The sequence below is a fragment of the Oncorhynchus gorbuscha genome, linkage group LG25 (assembly GCF_021184085.1).
Source record: "Oncorhynchus gorbuscha isolate QuinsamMale2020 ecotype Even-year linkage group LG25, OgorEven_v1.0, whole genome shotgun sequence".
Taxonomy (NCBI): domain Eukaryota; kingdom Metazoa; phylum Chordata; class Actinopteri; order Salmoniformes; family Salmonidae; genus Oncorhynchus; species Oncorhynchus gorbuscha.
Genome location: NC_060197.1, coordinates 31,010,720 through 31,028,364, shown reverse-complemented (window position 1 = coordinate 31,028,364; position 17,645 = coordinate 31,010,720). Strand labels below are relative to the sequence as shown.

At 43.0% G+C, this 17,645-nt stretch overlaps 1 protein-coding gene and 1 long non-coding RNA gene across 2 annotated transcripts; both read left to right on the top strand.

The window, feature by feature from the left end:
• Nucleotides 1-1,274: 1,274 nt before the first annotated feature.
• LOC124013617 lies at nt 1,275-1,831 on the top strand. Its single transcript, XR_006834898.1, has 3 exons — nt 1,275-1,337; nt 1,541-1,684; nt 1,774-1,831. It is a non-coding gene; the product is annotated as an uncharacterized LOC124013617 (long non-coding RNA).
• A 141-nt stretch (nt 1,832-1,972) lies between these two features.
• Nucleotides 1,973-3,364, top strand: LOC124013856. The gene is made up of 4 exons (XM_046328411.1): nt 1,973-2,116; nt 2,590-2,808; nt 2,986-3,139; nt 3,225-3,364. The coding sequence occupies exons 1-4, from the start codon at nt 1,973-1,975 to the stop codon at nt 3,338-3,340; spliced, it is 633 nt and encodes a 210-aa protein (XP_046184367.1). The 3' UTR covers nt 3,341-3,364.
• The last annotated feature ends 14,281 nt before the right edge of the window (nt 3,365-17,645 follow it).

Below are 17,645 nucleotides of genomic sequence, written 5' to 3'. Positions count from 1 at the left end.
CACGTCTTTAGTAAAACGAGTCAAAAACATGTCCATGCACGATTTTCAGCATACTACTTCCAGATAACAGGGAGGGGTATTTAGATCCGGGATCGAAGGACCAATTGTTAGTGGAATTTCTAAATTCCTATATGTTTTACAGCCAAAATCAATTTTGCACTCTCTCTAGTTCATTAATGAGGTGTAAGTTCATTAATTATGCATGAAGTAGATCGAGACCAGTCTTAAAAGCCAGGTAACAGCGTTTAATTCCAGAGAGTACTGACCCAAAATACAAAGAACATTACATTTTAAAGAGAGAACATAAAATGACGTCATCAGTTTCACACACTCTCTCTGATCCCCACAATAGCGCAGTGTCTTTAGGTCTGGAGACCTACTTCTACTCCCCTCATAAAACTACATTCCAAACTGTCTAAAAGATGTACTGTCTAAAAGATACATCATCCTGCTCCCTTAAACCTACAAGGTAAAGACAATTAATTCGTTTTCCTTACATTTTCAGTAACAGCTTAACCAAGAACCCATATATTTCATCCCATAACATAATAGTATTAGAATAATTGGTTCTAATTTAAATGTATACATTATTAATCATTTCAACTATAATTTCCTCCAACACCTAGGCAAGTCAGTTAAGAACATTATTTTCAATGAACGGCAGATTTGTACCTTGTCAGCTCGGGTAATTTGAACTTGCAACCTTTCGTTACTAGTCCAACACTAACCATAAGGCTACCCTACCGCCCCTTGACCCAGCGTGAAGTTGAGCATTTTTTTGGAGCCAGCTATTTGACCCTTTAAGTGCCAGTGGAAACCGCCCCAAGTTATGACCAGGCATTTCCATTTTATCTCTTTATCTCATTAATGAAATAGAGAGAGTGCGAATTTGATTTTGGCTACAAAACATATAGGAATTTAGAATTCCTCTAACAGAACCTCGCTTTGAAGCGGTTGGTGAGCAGGCTTTTAACCTTAATTCTGATGCAAAATGGGCCTGAAACCAGGTTTGGTCAGCTTATGAACCTGGCATCTTAACATGTCTTGGCCAGGGTTTGGTAGCTGGTGCTGACAGGAAGTCTCTCCCTGCAGTATATTTCAGTCTCACTGTGCCTGTTGGACCACTTAAGAATAAACTGATTTTTATTTAGTATTGGACTTCAGCATAATCAAATCATTTGATATGACCCAGTTCTTTACCCCTATCTAGATGCTGATGGCGTTCACCCCATCACTAAGCAGTATGGGTCAGAGTGTGGCTACATGTTCAGTATCTCCCTCTGCCTGGCCATGCTGAACTCAGAGCCTCCTACTTCTCCTGCCACACTGACAACCAGGTTCATATATTTTCAGTGCATTGTGGTCTTTTAAAAGCCACAACCCATGGGCACACTGGTTAAATCAACATTTAAATTAATTGAACATATGTGAATTAGCCATTGAGTTTATATCTGTGCCCATGGGAAGGGCTTTTAAGCTATATTTTCTAGTTAAATTACTCCCAGGTATCTCAGTTGAAGGTCTTGTTTTTGTATCTTAGGACGATGAGGTGTTCACTTTTAGCTTTAACTTGATCACAATTGATGCGAATGGAGTGGAAGCCACCTACTCTGTGAATGCAACCTGCTCCCTCCCTCTACCCTGGTCCCGCAGAGAAGTCAGCTGTGAGGAGAACTATATGGAGGTACTGATGCATGGATCTAGACTGTATCCAGGGCTCGTGGAGGTGGGCTTTTGTATTTTTTTATAGGAGAGTGTTATGTTACCCTGTAGGTGTCAATGAGGAGTGACGTTTCCTGTCTGTCTGGTACAACGGATGCCTGGACTGCTGCCCTTGCTAAAGTAAGCTAAAGGCTATTTGGCAAATTGTCAATTAGATGAGCTCCACCAGTTTGTCCCCAATACCACCAAGCATGCCGTGTCTCTTGTTCCCCATCATGCCCACAGCTCTGCCACGTCTACCTGTCAGGTGATGTTCCAGCAGGAGGGGCAGCAGCCGATTCCCATGTCATTCTCAGAGGCTCGGGAGCTGGGCTACGTGTTCCACCTCACCCAGGGGAGACTGGTGTTCCGCTCACCCTACACACCACGGTCTGTCATGGGGTCTGTCTCCATGGTGAGGATTTAAATGTCCTGTTCAATGGCTTCCTTTATCTTGGTTGTCTTCAGGCTTGCTTAATTCGACATTAACGACCTACACTGGTGGCTGTATTCCAAGAGGGTCTTACATTGCGTAATGTTTAAAACCAGGGTTATGCAGGATGGGAAGGAAGCCACTTATTTAGACTACTGAAATGCCCCTTTTGTACTGTTGGCAAGTACACTTCATCCTTTATTCAATTCCAGATCAATGGTTCAGTGGTGGAGGTGGTCCATCCCATACTGTTCTCCAGGCAGAGATGGGTGGTTATGATGGTGGACTGGATTGTTGCGTGCAGCACTAGTAAGTTCCAGTGCAATAGTGATGGCTCAGTTAAGCAAATAATACTTTCACCTATGAAGTTATTTCAGATCTGTGACATGTTTTGATCACTCGGTTGCAGAGGAAGAATTGCTCACAGGGTCTTAACACTTGTAATCTCTTTCCAGATGAAGGGATGTATGATGGGGCTGGTCTGGCAGACCCCCACTCTGCTGTCCCCGCTGGTCTCTGGCCTCTCTGGGTTGGAGAGCATCAATATCTCAATGGGGGTGGATGGTCAGCTCCTGGATGAGCCCATCACAGCAGAGCGAGGCTACAGCCTGGATATAAGTGACACCACTGTCCAGATCAGCATCCCCTTCAATGCTGCCGGAGGATACAGAAAAGTCAGTAGCATACTAGGCCGGCATCTGACCTTTTACATGCAGATGCTTACCTTTTATTCTGATGTAGAGCAGCTGCAAATGGCTTCAGTCACTCATGTCCTCTGTACACCTTGAATATTCTACTTTGTACCATATAACCTAATGGCAGATGCTTCATAACGGTTTCAACTCTTCCAGAGCTTTGTGATGGGCAACATGTACCATGAATTCTATGTGGTCCATCTCTACTATGAACAAATCTTTCTTGATGACTGTGGTGTGGAGACCAGACTCCGCCTCCACAGGCCCATGAACACACCCCTTCTGATCCAGCACCTCTCCATCATTAACCGTAAGTTCTACTAGCCTATCCGAAGTGGCTCTTCAGCTCCATGGTCATGATTGCTAATGAGCCTGTTGTCCTTCTCCCACCACAGAAACAGTCCTTGAGGATCGTGTGTTTACTGTTTACCTGGGGAACCTCTCCTACGATGTTGACCTGGTGGCTGTGACGCTCAATGGTCACAACTTCACCATACTAGAGGCGACTTAAAGTGGCCTCGTCATAACCATGGTCTCCCAGCCCAATAGTACCCTACATGCCTACATTCTCAGGGTGCCATTTGAGGATGCCGTTGTTCACAAGCTGGTAAAGAGAAATACTTATTTTTACTCTAATGAACTACTGTGGTTTTTCTCAGTATTTCCTCATGGCTTCTTGATAAGGTAATTTATGTTTAAAGTAATAAGGTAATCTGAATGACATTAAGAGTTATGACTGAAGTATTTCACCCTGATAGCTACAGAAGCTTAGACAATGTGTTTAGACACAATACTAGAATATTGTGAGACAGTGGGAACATTGTGTGATAAAGAGGAACTGACAACACATGTGTTAGTACTGTGAGACCAAGGACGGGAGAAAGTCCCCCCCCCCTCTAAATGAGTTCATATCCATAGTACTCTCCAGAGGGGCTTCTTCAGTTCTCGATGGACATCAACTACACGTTGGTCATCATGCCTCACAAGGAGCCCTTCTACTACCTGGTCTCAGTTGTGGCTCAGTTCAATGTCTGTAAGTTGACTTGAACTTTATTAAGAGACCTGGGCTGGAAGTGATAATTCTCAAGGTGGGCTTCCGAGCCTTCTGGTTCTGATCACTGCCTAACGTGGACGCAGCCCAGCGATCTACCACTGTTTACCCCTGATGTCATCTTGGCACTATTGACTAAACTATTGGGCCGATCTTCTCTTTGTCAGTTCCTCCGGTCTTCAAAGGCGTCTGCAATGAGGAAAGCATCAGTTTCCAGATGGCCCATAAGCCATTTGACTACCTGTGGGAGGTGGGTGTTGGCCCTTACATTCTGAACTAAATCTGGCAGCCAAGCGGGGCTACATCATGCAGAATGACAGCAAGAGTCTGACCCTGGAAGTGCCCCTCTTCTCTGTTGGCTACACTTATAAGGTGAGATGCTCATTGGTCAAGTGCTTAAATTTGCTTGTCGTTGCCTCAAGTAGGAGTTATAATGTACCTGCTCTTTTTTTCCCAGGACATCAATTTGAAGCAGTTCTACGGCTCATTTGAAATTCACTCACGACTTCCTAAGACCTTGGAGGTCAAGAGTTCCTTGGCCAAAGCTTGTCTCTTCCAGACTACTGAGGTCATAGGTAGCTACTAGTGCCTCATCTTTGCCTGCAACTTAATTTATTGCCTGACTGTTTAGTGTTGATCATTCACTTTGTTCTAGCCCAGCTCTAACAACTTTCTCTAGTTTTTTCCACTGAAGGGGTGGTGACAGTGGTTACTGATGTGACTCTGACCACCCCTGGCGCTGAACCCAACGGAACCTTTCTCCTGGACTCCACATGCAGGCCTCAAGAGACGGATGACACCAGGGTTCTCTTTAGCTTTGGACTCCACACCTGTGGTACCAGGGTCCAGGTATAACTGTCCAACCCATACTATTTGAATCATTCAAATGATCAAGTGACTGGCCCTACCAGTGACTACTTCAAATAAGTTCGTCAGCATCTAATCTGGTAACCCAGAACTCATCTTGCTTAATTTGTTCAGCTGCATGACTTAGTTCTGGTTACATATGTCTTAGAATTTGCCCAATCCTGATGCGTCCAAATAATCTGCAAAATAAACGCTGGAACTACTGCTGTTATATATGCATCGCGTCATTGGTTCTGGCGCAGAATCGGTCCACGAGATCAGCAAGCCTCCATCTCAAACCGTCAGCATACAGGCTGAATATTTAAATTAATATTTAGACTTTGACTGACAAGTGTCTGTAGTTCTCATGAGGCCTGACAAGGGAACAACCATTTCGTTTTTTTTGGCTTGCAACAGTTTGATATTCAATGAATCATGTTCAGGTTTGTGACGTCATCTAGGTTGACCATCAGCATGTTGCCTACGAAAATGATATCAACGTTGAGCACAAGAGCCAATCTGTGAACGCACCAGTCAAAACCAGGGATACTGCCTCTGTGTACGTGACTTCACTGATGATCTACTACCTCATTGGTTGAATTAAAAATATTTACGTCAGCCATTAACTCCCACTACAGGCACTTGTGGCTTTAATGTTCAGTTCTCTTTTTAGGGTGACAGTTCGGTGTGTCTATCCACTGAGTGACCTATACAAGCTGTTTGCATATTGGCGGTTTGAGGCAGACTCTCCAGGAGTTGGCACCATCTTGACTAGAGAAGCTGTAAAAAGTAAGTGTTCGGTAGTTGTGCAGCTAAAGAGGGTGGTAAAACTGCTACAGCTTTTTAAACCTGACTCTCTGTCCAATCATAGCATTTCAGCCCACCTTTCCACCCACCACCAGAAGACTGTTGACCTCCACAACTACTTCCAACACGGGCCTTAGTCCTGGGAGGGAAATGCCTGGCATCAACCCTAGGGCTAAATACGTCAAAGTCTTCAGCTGGCAAATGAACCAACCTAAAGGAACCACTTAGGCCCAGACCCCAGTCACTCTCCATACAATGGTATGAGATGGAGAGATCTGTTCTACATGTCATATTCCTAGATGAGATCTAGCTTCATTTTATTCTCTCCACAGGAACAAATGAAACCACTGACTGAATCAGGAGTGTTTGCGGTGTTTTTTAATATAAATAAGTCTGGTTCTTAATAAACAAATTTCTTACAAGCTGTACCTTGTCCTGATTGTTATGGGATGTGGCTGCATCCAGTTTGGGGATTATATCACAAGTGAGGACTTTGTTTGGTAACTAAGTTGGCTAGATAAAGTCTTTGTGTGCGACACATTTGAATCTTTCATCTCAGTCACTTACGACACATGTTGGCCTTTAAGAGGTGATCAGCAATTCTAACTGTGGCCACCCTGCCACTTTTGGTCAACTGCTGCAGGATGGGGCCTGAATCTAAGCACACGGATCCATAAACTGCATTTTGGCAGCAAGGTGTGACCATGTTGAGGCTAGTTTTACTAGAAATGGAGTAGAGCAAGCTCGTGGTATTAAGCTATATTAGTCCAAATCAATGGGTAACTACAGATGACTCCTACTCATCCTAGAACTTAAAGCCTCTGTAGACAGAACAATATAAGGCTATTGCTGCTTTTTTTACCATGCTGTTTGAATGTCTGTGACTTCAAAGGGTGTTAGAATGAGTGTCTGACCACTTGGTTATGCCTAGAATTTAAGGCTCATACAGTAGAGTTATATACATTTTACCTGGATGCTTTTAAGGCTGTTAACATGTACCCCAATTCTGACCGTACACAACACACTGCATCAGCCAGTGTCAAGTTGTGTGACTGAAATGCTAAATTGTAATTAGTCCCATCAGAACGTGACAGGTCTAGATTGCACTACGACAGTTGGCACAAGTCATATCCTGGTAGAAGTGATTCAGCCAATTAATCTTTAAAGTTGGCGGCGGTCCAGCTTGTTCATTGATGGCTGTGTCATTAACAGGCTATTTCAGTGTCGGCTTAGTTGATTTGATAATCAGGGATCACATTTGACTGGTCAAATTGCTCCAGACAACTAGCCTTCAGCTAGATACCAATGCTCATCCAATAATTGTAGGCCTATAGTTTACTTTTGGTTGGAAGCATTTGATTATGCAATGGCATAGGCCTATATTTTTGGATTTGTGTACACAACTATTCTCACAGTGAGACAAATGTGACTGTATGCATTTTCAGAGATCCAGGAATCGGAAGATATTTTCAAATACTTAATTACAAAACAACGTAATGAAAGGTGTTTTGTCGCATGATCGGTGAAAACGCCACACATTCAACTCATAACTAATGGACAGCTCATGAACTAGGGTGTCGACGTTTGAACTCGTATATTTAATGTCGGCTACCTGTTTTGCATGTGTTTGTGTAAAATTGCCTCTGAGAGGCCACTTTATCAGACAAATACATTATGGGTATAGGGACTGAAAATGAACAAAAGTATAGATAACGTTAAGTGTTGGTTCCATGTTTGATGAGCTGAAATAGAAGATCCCTGAAATGTTCCACACAAATCTTATTTCATGTTATGTGCACAAATTATTTACATACCTGTTAGTGAGCATTTCAACTTTGCTGAGATAGTCCATCCACCTGACAGGTGTGGCATGTCAAGAAGCTGATTAAACCACTGGGGATAAAAGGCCACTCTAAATGGTGATGTTTTGTCACAACACAATGCCACAGATGTCTCAAGTTATGAGGGAGTGTGCAATTTGCATGGTTGCAGGAACGTCCACCAGAGCTGTTGCCAGACGATTACATTTTAATTTCTCTACCATTACAGAATTTGGCAGTTTGTTCAACCGGCTTCACAACCGCAGACCACGTGTAACCACGCCAGCCCATGACCTCCGGCTTCTTCATCTGCGGGATCATCTGAGACATGCTACCCGGACAGCTGATGAAACTGTGGGTTTAGGCAATTGATGTATCTGACAGTTTGTGCAGAAATCTCAGGGAAGATCATCTGTATGCTTGTAGTCCTCACCAGGGTCTTGACCTGGCTGCAGTTTGGCATTGTAACCAACTTCAGTGGGCAAATGCTCACCTTCAATGGCACTGGCATGCTGGAGATGTGTGCTTTACAAGGATTAATCCAGGTTTCAAATGAACCGGGCAGATGGTAGACATCTTGTGGGTGAGCGGTTTGCTGAACTTTCTTCTGAAACTCATCAGTCTATTCTTGTTCTGAGAAATGAAGGCTATTCCATGTGAGAAATTGCCAAGAAACTGAAGATCTGGTGCGGCGCTGTGCACTACTTGTAACTGACAGTTATCCTATAAGTCTATGCCGTTGTCCTTTGTTTGAATTGTTTACGTGTCCGCTGTGTGGGGGAAATGATAAGACAAGCGGAACTAAGTAGCTAATTCTGTTGTAGCGGGGATCCTTATTGTAGCAACACACTTTTTGAGGGAAGGTAATCCCGCGCTGTGTTAGCTAAATTTTCATGTCATCGGGTGTAGTTCATAAAGGTTGAAGCGTGTATGTTAGGATGGTAACGTTATAATAATTAAGGATGAAGTGTGAATTCATGCCAGGAATAATAAATGTGAAGTTTGATTTCCTCCCTTTTGTAATAAGCAACCAATGAGGTGTTTGTTCAAGCCTTTGTTACAAGCATTATACATGTTTATACCACGTACTTGTCACGAATACCACCGAAGGTGGCTCCCCTTCCTGTTCGGGTGGCACTCGGCGGTGGTCGTCGCCGGTCTACTAGCTGCCACCGATCCCTTTTTCCTTTTCGTTTGTTTTTGTCTAATTGTTTTCACCTGTTCCTTGTTGGGGTTTTGGGATGGGTGTTATTTAAGTTAGTTTAGCCCGGGCTTGTGGTTATTCTACGTTAGTGGTGTTTGTGTTCTTTTGGGTTTTCGCTGTCTGTTATTTTGGTAACAGTGTTTTGGGGTTTTGTTGCGCCTGTGTTTTGGGCTTCACTCATGTTTGTCCCTGTTACTGTGCTTGAGGACATTAAAGCGTTTTTTCCCGTCTACCTTCTGCTCTCTGCGTCTGACTCCACACCCATCACTATCCTGACGTTACAGTACTAAGGTTTAAATTACAGTGAATTAGAGAATAAATTACCTACTCACTTATCCAAAACTTACCTAGAATTGATTTGATTTAGAATGTCAGAAAGAGGTAGTTTCACTATAGGTGATAGAGATGGGGTGGGTCAAGTTGAGCATCTGCAGCAACACCTCGCAAACTTCAAGCCTTCATCAGAACAAACAGAGCAGCAGGAAGAGGCCCAGACTGGTGTGGAGTCACTTCTGCCAGCGAATGGTGATACAGAGGCTGCTGATGAGATATCACAACAAGAGCCACGAAAAGGTGAGAGGGTCCGCAGGGTAACTGAAAAGGGCAGAGAACTGCGCGACAAAAGATGGAGACAGCTCGAACATCGTTTCAAGGTCAGCTATGAGAAGTGGAAGGCTCTGGTAAAGGAAGCAAAACTGTCACTGACAGGCTGTTGCTCTGAAGACCTACTAGAAGACCTCTTAAACAAGATTAGGTTTTGGCCTTTCTTGGGAGTTTTTCCTAGCCACCGTGCTTCTACACCTGCATTGCTTGCTGTTTGGGGTTTTAGGCTGGGTTTCTGTACAGCACTTTGAGATATCAGCTGATGTACGAAGGGCTATATAAATAAATTCGATTTGATTTGCCATACCTCTACAGAGCTAAACCTTGTCTACGTAAATTTGCTTCAAATTGACATTCCCGACAACGATATACGACGTAGAGTTGATACTTGTGAAGCAGTTACAATGTCTATTATCAAGACTGTAAGGTGTCATTTAAAAGGCAGGGAAGAAGGTCAAAGTAACCAGGTAGAGCTGCACTGGAAGGACAGCAATTCCTTGTGCATGTCCGAACTCTCACATAAGTCAAGTCTCAACTATCAGCCCTCAAGTGCTTCCTCCAAGTCTCTAAGCAACTCAAAGGTCAACTCCAGACGTTCAAGCGTGTCATCTGTCAAGAGACAAGAGGCTGCAGCGGAAGTTTCTACTAACCAAGCAGCTTTAGAAGTAATGGTTAAGCAACAACGCCAACTGGAAGAGCTTCAGAGACTCGAAGATGAAGATAAGAAGAGGACAGCGGAGCAAGAAGCTGAGGCTGTGAAAAGCAGCTTAGAAGAAGTTGGGCTGCGAGTCAAGTTAGAGGTAGAAAATACTGCCAGATGAAGGACGCTAGAAGACAAGCGTAGAGAGTTAGAACACCTAGAAGTGCTCAAGAAACGAAATGCTGCCAAGGCGCGGATGCAAGTGTATGAGCAAGATGAAAACTCAGAGGACGAGAAGAGAGAATTACTCTCTAACTGCAAATCTGTGAAAGAAGTCATGCACAGAAGTGGCTCATTTCACAGTCTTTCACCACAACATGTTGTGAAAAGCACACAACAAGAAGACGGCACCAAGACCATGTTCAGGTTGCTAGCGGAATCAATCAGGGAAAGCCGCCTCCCCATACCAGAACCAGTAACATTCAATGGAGAACCACTCTCGTTCACTGAATGGAAGGTCTCTTTTCAGACTGATAGACAGGAAGAACATACCAGCAAATGAGAAAATATATTACTTAAGAAAATATATCAGTGGGCCTGCCAAGAAAGTCATCGAAAGTTACTTTATGTTAGGAACTGAGTCAGCCTACCATGCTGCGTGAACCATTCTTGAAGAAAGGTACGGAAACAAATTCCTCATCGCCAAGTCCTTCAGAGATAAGCTCAATGCATGGCCTAAGATTGGATCCAAGGAAAGTTTTGAACTTAGAGACCTTGTAGACTTTCGTCGCAGCTGTGAGGCTGCTACGTCTCAGAATAAGGGCCTGGAGGTGCTTAATGACTGTAATGAAAACCAAAAGATCCTCGCTAACTTCAAGATGGAATGGAAAGGTCATAGACATCTTATAAGAAACTGAGACCTTTCCAAGCTTCAGTCAGTTTGTGAAGTTTCTCACGAGAGAAGCAAAGATCGCTTGCAATCCTGTGACATCCCTTCATGCTTTGAAACCAAGCGAAGATGGAAAACCTAAGACGCCAAGGATTCAAAGCCCCAGAGCAAGGGTATAAGCAATTAACTCTGATGAGAAAGTTACTGTTACTAGTTGTGTCTTCTGTGAGAAGTGAGGCCACAGGCTCCACAAAAGTTCACGGATAAGCCCACCGCAGAGCGACATAAGTTTGTTCAAGAGAATAAATTGTGCTTTGGCTGTTTTAAGGCCTGGGCATCACTCAAAAGATTGTGAAAACAGGAAAACCTGCGACACGTGTCAGAGGAGGCATCCATTCTGCCTGCATGAAGATCGTATTAAAGAAAGGTTAAGGGATAGGAAGACAGAGCCCCCACAAGATAAGGGGACAAGAGCGTCGATTGAGGCCATATCTAACAGAGTTGTAAGGGACATTAACAACACTCACACCTCCACAATCATTTCAGTATGGGTGTCAACCACAAGTGAGCAAGATCGTGAAGTTCTTGTGTATGCACTTCTTGACACCCAGAGCGACACCACTTTTATCCTTGAAGAGACAACAAAGGCTCTCAATACAAGGAAGGACCCAGTCCATCTGAAACTCTCTACAATGGCTTCAATCAATACCATTGTGCCCTGCCAGAAGCTGTCTGGTTTGCAGGTTAGAGGGTTTTACTTGGAGAAGAAAATCCCTCTGCCAACAACCTACTCGAGAGAGTTTATTCCTGCAAACAGAGATCATATTCCTACTCCAGAGACTGCAAGAGCATGGTCTCATCTAGAACACATTGCAGAGGAGATTGCTCCTCAACAGAGCTGTGATGTCTGTCTCTTAATTGGCTACAACTGCTCCCAGGCTCTCCTTCCATACCTTAAGGGAAGATTTCTGCAGTTGCTGTATGGTTAGTGAGAAAGTCCATATTGCAAATGTACGGTCCCTTACTAGACGTCCAAAATCGTTTGTAAAATTCGCGGACGGCGTCGGACCGAGCGGCAGGGCCGGACCTACCAGGAAGTCATCAAATTAACTTTGTCGGACATTCGGTTTCCGTTTTACAAAAATAATAAGATTTTGGACATTTTTCCACTGTCCCGGAATATCCCACAAGAGGGCATAAGCAATCATATTGCTATTGGACAAAACATCACGATTCACGACGGGGCCTTATCTCGAAAACGGAAAATATTTAGAAGCCGAATCTCGGTGAGCGAAGGTTTGGCATAATGGGCAGTTGGCCCCGAACAAGATGGCGTCTAGGCCTCAACAGTTTTTGAGTTATGGCCATTTATCTGGGATTAAAGGTCCAAAATGAAAATAGAGAAATTATTTTTCCACTTCACGTCAAAGTCAAGGAGCCTCCGGTGTCAATAAAAAAAGAACCAGCCATTTATCTATCGTCATTTAAGAGAAATCGTATGATGACAGATTGGTAATGTTCACGGATAGGTGTTTTTTTTCAACGGTTACAGATCCAGTTGCGGGGTGTTCTTACGAATCTTTTTAAAGTGTGCTGCGGAGCTCTGCGAGATTTCTGTGATTTTCTATGATTTTCTGAAATAACACACACTCACTAACGTAAAGACTGAAAACTCAGGATTCTGTAAAGGCATACCCCAATCATGATATGAGTTTATTTATAGCTTCCTGTGCCAACCGGAAGTGCCTTAAATGGTGTCACAGTGGCAGTTTCCAAGGGTTAAAAAGGTCAGATCTTTTCAAAACTTCATATGTGTGATTAGGCAACCCCCATAAACTGTAAGTGAGTCATTTCTCCCAACAGATGTCAAAGAAAAGCTCTCTCTCACACACACACACACAAAGAAACACACACACAGCAAGGATGGAGTGACAAAGTGCGGTGCTTAAAGACACACAAAGCCTACAATGGCATTTCCATATTCCCTAGGCCATGCCAAGTTCAACGAGATGCCCCGCTTGACCGTAGCTCGCTCGGTCTAAGCACAGCGACCATTAGAAACGTAGGCCCAAAATGAAGGCTGGCCCTCAATGTTATTTGCTTTTGGGTGGCAGTGAGAGAACTGTTAGAGTGAGAAGCACAATTCGACCTCAGGTACGTTCCTAAGGTCCTCCCGATCCGTGCAAGCCTAACCTTGACCATGTGGCATTAACCCTTAACAGTTAAAAGAAGGTGTTTACATCAAACAGTTTGCATCGACCTCTCTCCCCATAGGAATACATTGCCTGCACCTCTAAATTCAACCTGAAGCCTATGTGGGTTATGAATGCCTAATGAACCTGTCTTCTATGACAGTCCATCAGACCACTATGAGGTCTACCTGTGTCGAGTCTAAGCTTCCTGGAGCAACCGGAAGTGGTTAAATTGACCCAAAAGGTGTTTTGATGTACATAACCTTCAAAGGTGAAAATGACTACATTCAACCCTGTGTAGATCGTAGATCAGTCAATTCTTAACTTAAAGACTTCAAACTCAGGATTCTGTAAGTTTCTATGTCAATCAAGACATGTGTTTACTTATAGCTTCCTGTGCCAACCGGAAGTGCCTTTAATTGGGTCACACTGTCTGTTTTGAAGGGTTAGAAAAGTCACATCTCTCCAAAACTTGGGGCGGCAGCGTAGCCTAGTGGTTAGAGCGTTGGACTAGTAACCGGAAGGTTGCGAGTTCAAACCCCCGAGCTGACAAGGTACAAATCTGTCGTTCTGCCCCTAAACAGGCAGTTAACCCACTGTTTCCAGGCCGTCATTGAAAATAAGAACATGTTCTTAACTGACTTGCCTGGATAAATAAAGGTAAAATTTTAAAAAATGTAAATTAAATATGTGTGACTAGGTAACCCTCCTAAACTGTAAATCAGTCATTTCTCCCAGCAGATGTCAAAGAAAAGCTCTCACACAGCAAGGATGGAGTGATAAAGTGTGGTTCTCAAAGACACAGAGAGCAGGCAATGGCATAAACATAATCTCTAGGCCGTGCCGAGTTCAACAAGATATCCCGCTTGACCGTAGCTCGCTCGGTCTAAGCGCCGCGACCATTAGAAAAGTAGGCCCAAAATGAAGCCTGCCCCACAACGTCATTTGCTTTTGGGTGACAGAGAGAGAACCGTTAGGGTGAGAAGCACAATTTGACCTCAGGTACATTCCTAAGGTCCTCCCGATCCGCGCAAGCCTAACCTTGCCCGTGTGGCATTAACCCTTAACAGTTAAAAGAAGGTGTTTACATCAAACAGTTTGCATTGACTTCTCTCCCCATAGGAATACATTGCCTGCAACCCTAAATTCAACCTGAAGCCTATGTGGGTTCTGAATGTCGTATGAACCTGTCTTCGATGACAGTCCATCAGGCCACTACGAGGTCTACCTGTGTTGATTCTAAGCTTCCTGGACCAACCGGAAGTGGTTAAAATCACCCTAAAAGTGTTTATCCATACCCGGCCTGCAGTTTGATAGACATAGTGCATTCAACCCTGTGTAAATCAGTCAATTCTTAACGCAAGGACTTAAAACTACCCCAATCATGATATGTGTTGACTTATAGCTTCCTGTGCCAACCGGAAGTGCCATAACTGGTGTCTCTTGGGCTGTTTCGAGGGGTTAAAAAAGTCAGATCTTTCCAAAACTTCATATATGTGATTAGGCAACCCCCATGAACTGTAAATCAGTCATTTTTCCCATAAAATTTCAAAGGAAAACTAAATCACACACACACACAGCTTGGAAGTAGGGACCCATTGGGGTGCGTAGAGACATACACTGCCTGCATTAGTTAACCTTGTTGGAACTTTTAAAGAACCGTCAGACCTAGAGTTCTGAAACTTTAGAATCCTGTTCTAGACCTCAGGTCGATAGTGCGTGGTGAGTTACGTGGCTCTAGACGGTTCTCGGACCGAGAAACAGCTTCGTACATTTGCAATGACTTCAATTCATTTTTGCATCACGAAATTTAGAAATGTCCCAGAGTCGCAAGAGTAGGTGCATTGCGACCGTCTCGGCCCATATAGACAGACCCCAACGTTTCTGCCCAATAGCTCATTCAAGGACCCCGTAGCAAGTCATGGAAAAAAAGTGGATTTTCAGCACCAATTAGGGTTTTGCTTGGACACCAAATGACCGATCGAGCCGAAACTTGGGATTCGGGGTCGCCTCAGCTAGGCCTACACATACCATAAGAAATGGACCCGCAGCTAGAACGTAACTACGTGTTTTATGTTTTTTTTATGCTTTGAACCAAAGGCTTTGTGAATTTTGGGCCAGCTCTGAAGTATGTCATAGTTGGCTACTAAACGAGTTGGAAAAAGTGGGTTTAGTGTCAGTTTGTATCAGTTTGGTGTCAGAATGATATCTAATTGACTGATGGACGGTGACTTGCTGGTGACTCTTGTCCATTTGCAATATGTTTAAACAGTGAGGTACCATCACCAAAAGTGACATTCTGAAATCAACCCTAACGAGCCATTGAGATGAACCAGAATCACTGCCCAGCCATCCCGAGTTCATCGGGCCAGTCAATTTCACATTCCTGCAGGATTTTTATAGCATGACAAATTCGTGATGGTACCTGCCCATTGAACCATATTGCAAATGCACAGTGACTTTGCAAAAGTGAGAAAACATAAACAAATGGACATGATGAAATCAACACAACGAGTGATGGAAAGGAACAACTATCAATGCCAGGCCATCCTGTGTTCATCAGGCCAGTCAATTTTGCATTCCTGCAGGATTTTTATAGCATGACAAATTCGTGATGGTACATGCCCATTGAACCATATTGCAAATGCACAGTGACTTTGCAAAAGTGAGAAAACATAAACAAATGGACATGATGAAATCAACACAACGAGTGATGGAAATGTACAACTATCACTGCTCGGCCATCCTGTGTTCATCAGGCCAGTCAATTTTGCATTTTTGAGCATGTCAAATTTCATATGGTAAATGCCCATTGAACCATATTGCAAATGCACGTGCATTTGCAATATGATTCTATAGTGAAAAAAAACATCACCAAATGGACATGATGAAATCAACACAACGAGTGATGGAAAGGAACAACTATCACTGCCCGGCCATTCTGTGTTCCCATAGCGGGCATTAATATCAGAATGACCGGTAAATGCATTTACAACCATATTTTTATTTTTGGGTTACCAGGTGCCTATTTTCAATCACCAGTTGCACAACAATGCGTCTCCATCAGAATATTTTAAACAGTCCATAAAGCACTCAGGAAAGCCCCCATAGATAGAGGGCCGTAGTAGGGTACTCCCATACCGGGCATGAACAATAGGAGTCCCGGTAAATGCATTTACAACCATATTTTTTATTTTTGGGTTACCAGTTGCACAACAATGTACGTGCATTTGCAATATTCATCAGGCCAGTCAATTTAGCATTTTTGAGCATGTCAAATTTCATATGGTAAATGCCCATTGAAATATATTGCAAATGCACGTGCATTTGCAATGTGATTCTATAGTGAAAAAAAACATCACCAAATGGACATGATGAAATCAACACAACGAGTGATGGAAAGGAACAACTATCACTGCCCGGCCATCCAGAGTTCATCAGGCCAGTCAATTTTGCATTTCTGCAGGATTTTTGAGCATGTCAAATTTCTTATGGCATTTGGCCCCAAAAAAAGTTACTTTTGACTTTGACTTTTGACTTCCTATGAAATCATATTGGAAATGGAAAAATCATATTCCTTATGCACAAGTTTTAAAAAAAATTATGATAATAAAATACAACTAAAGTATGTTGATACAGTTCTTATACGTGTGTAATTGACACAAAATTTGAAAGAATTTCGAAAACGGTCCAGAAAGCACTTTTTAACCTGTTAGTCCTACCCACACCGTATTCGGTAGCGTAATCATAGCCTCAAGCTCATTACCATAACGCAACGTTAGCGATTTCTAAAAATCGCAAAATGAAATGAAATAAATATGCCTATCCTCAAGCTTATCCTTTTCTTAACAATCCTGTCGTCTCAGATTTTCAAAATATGCTTTAGAACCAGAGAAAATCAATAATTTGTGTAAGAGTGGTGATAGCTAGCTTAGCATTTAGCATTAGCATTTAGCACGCAACATATTCACAAAAACCAGCAAAGGGATCAAATAAAATAATTTACCTTTGAAGAACTTCAGATGTTTCAATGAGGAGACTCTCAGTTACATAGCAGATGTCCAGTTTTTCCTGAAAGATGCTTGTGTAGGACACAACGTTCCGTTTTGTTACTATGCATTTGGCTACCGAAACTAACCGAAAATTCAGTCACCTACACGTCAAACTTTTTCCGAATTAACTCCATAATATCGACTGAAACATGGAAAACGTTGTTTGAATCCATCCTCAAGGTGTTTTGTCATATATCTCTTCATTGAAATGCCATTCCTGGAAGCCTGCATTGTTCTCAGATTCGGATGGAAAAATACTGGTAGGCGACTTTTGCGCACCAATTTCCACACAGACACCGTGCGGGACCCCTGGTAAATGTAGTCTCTTATGGTCAATCTTCCAATGATATGCCTACAAATACGTCACAATGCTGCAGACACCTTGGGGAAACGATAGGAAGTGTCCGTTCATTCCTGTCGCATTCACAACCATATAAGGCGATCATGGAAAACGTGCCATCAGAAATCCTGTTGATTTCCTGGTCGCTCAAACATCTTGGTTTTGCCTGTAGGTTTTGTTCTAAGGCACTCACAGTGAAAATCTTTGCAGTTCTGGAATTGTCAGAGTGTCTTCTTTCCAAAACTATCAATTCCAAGCATAGTCGAGCATCTTTTCGTGACAAAATATTGCGCTAAAAACGGGCACGTCTTTTTATCCAAAAATGAAATACTGCCCCTAGAGTCTTAACCGGTTAAGGGTATGTGAAGTTTT